The sequence below is a fragment of the Gavialis gangeticus genome, unplaced genomic scaffold (assembly GCF_001723915.1).
Source record: "Gavialis gangeticus isolate Ggan-Ray unplaced genomic scaffold, GavGan_comp1, whole genome shotgun sequence".
In the NCBI taxonomy this organism is placed as follows: Eukaryota; Metazoa; Chordata; order Crocodylia; family Gavialidae; genus Gavialis; species Gavialis gangeticus.
Window position 1 is genome coordinate 42,808,863 of NW_017728998.1, and position 4,273 is coordinate 42,813,135.

The 4,273-nt window shown below is 52.5% G+C and overlaps 1 protein-coding gene across 1 annotated transcript in view; it reads left to right on the forward strand.

The window, feature by feature from the left end:
- The first annotated feature begins 3,723 nt into the window (after positions 1-3,723).
- The window catches only part of LOC109289655 (metallothionein-1), a 1,747-nt gene continuing 1,197 nt past the window's right edge, over positions 3,724-4,273 (forward strand). Inside the window, exons 1-2 of the mRNA XM_019505793.1 lie at positions 3,724-3,811; positions 3,999-4,064. Coding sequence (XP_019361338.1) covers positions 3,781-3,811; positions 3,999-4,064 — 97 coding nt within the window. The 5' untranslated portion in view covers positions 3,724-3,780. The remainder of the gene's footprint in view (positions 3,812-3,998; positions 4,065-4,273) is intronic.

The window sequence follows — 4,273 nt, forward strand, 5'->3', positions numbered from 1 at the left end:
AGCCCCCCAGCAGCCCCTTGCAGGCTGGAACTCTGCCAGCCTGCAAGGGAAAAGCCATGGTTTCACATGTTTTCCTTCTTTAAAGGAGAATCCATTTTTAAAAAGTTTGTTTGTGACCCTTTCATGTATTCTTGTGACCCCCTTTTGGGTCATGACCCACAGGCTGAAAAATGCTGGGCTACAGGGCATTCCCAAACTACTGAAGTATCTGTCCAGCCCTCACTGAAATATTAAATAGAGCAAAAACTGAGGCCCAGCTCTGCTCTTTCATGGCTACATTGCTTCTAGTACTTGAAGTAGATCATGTGTCTACCCTGCTGCACTGTGCCGTAAAGACATACCCTAAGCCTAGTCCAGCTCTGACTTCTCAGTTCAGAAAACTGAAGGATAGGAGAAGTTAGGAATGAAAAAGCCCTATCACCTCCCTTCCATTTCAAGATCCTGCCTAATACCTTGCAGGCTCAGTGTGGCAGGGCGTGACCTAGGGGTGCCATGAACTCCCCTAGCGCCCACTGGCTACTGTGTCAAGCCGGTGTCAACGCACCCTCAATCTCACCTGCCACATCTTTGATGTTTTCAATGCTTAGGGGAGGCTGCCTTTTCTATCTGCTTTGACACAGTGCCTTGATGTAACTTAGCTAATGCCCTGTCTAGTTGCCCCAGTGCATTCTAGCCTTAGGGGCTACATGTAAGTCCTACCGTCGCCCGCACTGGGGCCTCTTGCTCCACAATCCTGCACCCACACTGGGGCCTCTTGCTCCACAATCCCATGATCAGGGCTCAGGTGGCCTTAGCCATGCCTGGCCCCCAGACCCCTTTCTTGGGTCCTACACCCCACTGGGGGTCCCACAATTGGGGCTCAGGCAGCTTCAGCCTTACCTGGGCCCTGGACCCCCTTTCCAGGTCCTGCACCCCACTGGGGCTTTCCACAATAGGGCTCAGGCAGCCTCAGCCTTACCTGACCCTCAGACCCCTTTTCTGGGTCCTACACCCCACTAGGGCTTTCTTGCCTGCACCCACACTGCACTCCTCCCAATACTGCCCACACTGGGCCAGGGTCAGGACACCCCCAAAACACAGCACCCTCTCCAGCACCAGGAACCCCCCCACTACTGGGGAGCTCCCCTGAGGCCTCCTCCAAACCCTACAGCCTCACCCAGCCCTCCAGTGTTATACAATAACAAGACAGAAAACACAAAGCCCCCTGGGCTATAACATAAATCCCACCCCCAACCTGGCTATCTTCCATACATATCCCCATCAGGGTTTTCTCCACCCAGTATCATCATCACCGCAAACTCAGGCCATCAGGCTTTTCTGCCATGCCTGCCCAGCTTGCTCTAACAGAGCTCCACCTTCCTTGGCTGCCAGAGGAGAACTACCACCCTAGCCTCCTGCCTGGGTTTTAAGGAGGGCTAAGCCCTGCCCCTTCCTGTCAGGGGGTTTCACTGGTTGCCCTGGCAGCCAGCACCTGTGCTGCCCTGGTGACTGGTGGCTGTGCCTCCCCCTTCTCACTGCTAGGGGCTCTCTGGAGCCATCCCTGTCCTCAGGCACAGGGCACCTAAGTGCTCTGCGACACTCAGGTACTGTAACAGATAACGCAGAGACCAACCCTGAGTTGCCTTAGAGACCACCCCAAGTTTGTATTAAATGTTTTCTACTATTATACTAGGCCATGCACAACTCCCACCAAGTGGGAGTGCAAATACAGACAGGCTGCCGGTGTTTAACTGTTGCATTGTCTAACTAGGTCAGAACAAATCTAGACAACTTAGAACTAAAAATACCATCAACCACCAGTACTTCATCCACACTAAAAATCCTGCTCTTGCCACTTCCAAAAGATCCATGAGTGGGGAACTCAAAGCAAAGACTCAGCATAAAGAAAGTCATGGAGCAAAGGAGTTTTCACAACCAAAGCATCAGTCTGTAGCCAGTACCAATGTGTCTCTGGCTGTTTTGCAGCTGAGCAGGCAAATGAATGAAGGAGGTAATTGTCATGCTGGTGGCTTATTCAGCACTCCTCTGAGGAACCGTGTGCAAAAGAACTATACTTGCTTGCCCACCAGATGCTACATTAAAGTGTGTATAAAATACCATTTAATTAAAATGGACCAATGGTTACAACAGAAGAGACTCATCAACTAGCTGGATGAAGAGCCAATGAAGGAAAGTATGATCTATGATCATTTGTATTGAAGAGGGTTGGACTGGAAAGCTTGGAAATGGGAAAGACGTTCATAATTTTGATCCTAATGCTACCACTTCTTTATTGCGTGGCTTGGGAGAAGAGTTACTGAAGCCATAATGTTCAAAGCCAGTTGCCTGATTCATGAAAGCACCTTCATGAAAGTGACCTGGTTTTAGAAGAGGTGGTGAACACCCACAGGCTCCCATCCTCACCCTATGGAAGTCAACACAACTGCAGTTGCTCAACAGCTCTGAAGATTAAGCCATTTTCATCCAGATGCCTAATTTAAGCCTTCTGGACTTGAAAAATGTCACTTCCCTGTTCCAGGTTTCCCATCTTTCAAATGGGGATCATCAAATTTGCCTACCTCATAGGGAATTGTGTGTGGCTTCCTTAGTAAAGGGTTACATCACACAGTGGAGGAAGGTTTCCCAGAGTTGTGGGCATTGTGTTTGCAGTGGTATTGTTTAATACAATACCGTGTCCTGTTCAGCCTCTGGGATTACAGCCAAGATTTTCAAGAGTTGATGTCCAGTTATGCATTACAGGTGAGGACAGTAATAGGCTCTGGACAACTGGTGGGGCTGGGTGTTCAACTGGAGGTACTTCTAAGAGGCCCAATTTTCAGAGAGTGAATGCTCAGCAGCTTTCTGGACATCAGGCTCCTTCGAGGAGTCTTTGACTGGGCACTTAAAACTAAGACCAGAGAAGTCACTGGGCACATCTGAAATGTGTTGCCTGCCCAGGATTCTAGAAAAGAAACAAGAAAGAAAATTGGCTTCTAGAGGATTATGAAAAGCTCTTAGACTTGGGGCTGCATTAAAGTGTAAACTAAACTGACTTGTCTAAAAAAATGCAAGTTACTTATCCCACACCACTCCTCCAAGCTGTGAGAAATGCCCCACAACTCCTATTCTAGAGACAATACACTAAGCCCCAGCAGCCAACTGAGCACAGCAAGGAACTGAGGCCTGGTCTCCTGAGCTGCTCTTCACAAAATGCACTGGTGCTGTCTAGAGCAGCAGTTTTGTCCCAGTGAGCCAAATGAGCCGTGTGGGGCTGGTTTGCAGGACCAATAGGGCCCCACGCTGCTTTGCATACCCCATTCAGTATGGAGAGCCACACTATCTGGCTTGCAGGACTCCCCATGGGGCTGGAAATTTGGCAGCAGTCAAGTGGTGCTACTGCTCCCCCACCACCAAATTTGCAGCCTCACATGGCACCAGGGGTTGGATCTGGCCCACGGGCAGAGCACCCCGGTTTAGAGAATAAAGCGTCAGGAACTGGAGGGAGCTCATAGACGCAGCACGGAAGCCAAGCGGGGCGCTGGGCAGCCAGGCCACCGTGCTTCACACCTCGTGTCTGACACGGCAAGGGCGACGCAAGCTCTGACTCTCCCGCCGCTGCTCCCGGGGGCTTACAGAAGAAGCCTGGTCTCCTGGCCCGGCACGCAGCGCCGGGCTCCGGGGCGTGGCTGGGCGGCGCCCCAGGAAGGGGCGGGCCTCTGCCCGGCCTGCGGCTCCCGCCGGGATAAATAGGCGGCGGCGGCAAGGCCTTAGCGAGTTGTTTGCGCCTGCTCGTCGGGAGCTATGGACCGGCCGGGCTGCCCCTGCGCTGCCGGTGAGCGGCGCCTTGGCGCGGGGTTGCTGGGGGGCTGTGATCCGCTCTGCGCCCGCTCGCGCACCCCGGCCTCTCGGTGCCGGGGCCTGCCCCCAGGCTGCAGGGGCAGGTGTCCGGGGGTGCCGTCTGCCTGCCAGCCCTGGCTGCTTTCGTGAGACTCCTGGCCCTTCCCTTTGCTTCATTTTAGGTGGCACTTGTACCTGTGGTGACAGCTGCAAATGCAAGAACTGCAAATGCACCTCATGCAAAAAAGGTGAGTCTCAGCATCCCAGCTGGAGCATAGCAGGTCATAACTCTCTTGCCTTTCTGCAGGTATAATGGGCAGTTCAGGCTTGGATTTTTCTCAGGATCCAAGTGTATTCACCCAGATCAGTCCCTCTGCTTCACTGGTGTTTCACCAGAGATGAATTGGTCCCTGGTACCTTCCCTGCTGCCAACCCCCTTTCTCTCTTTTCCCCCCCC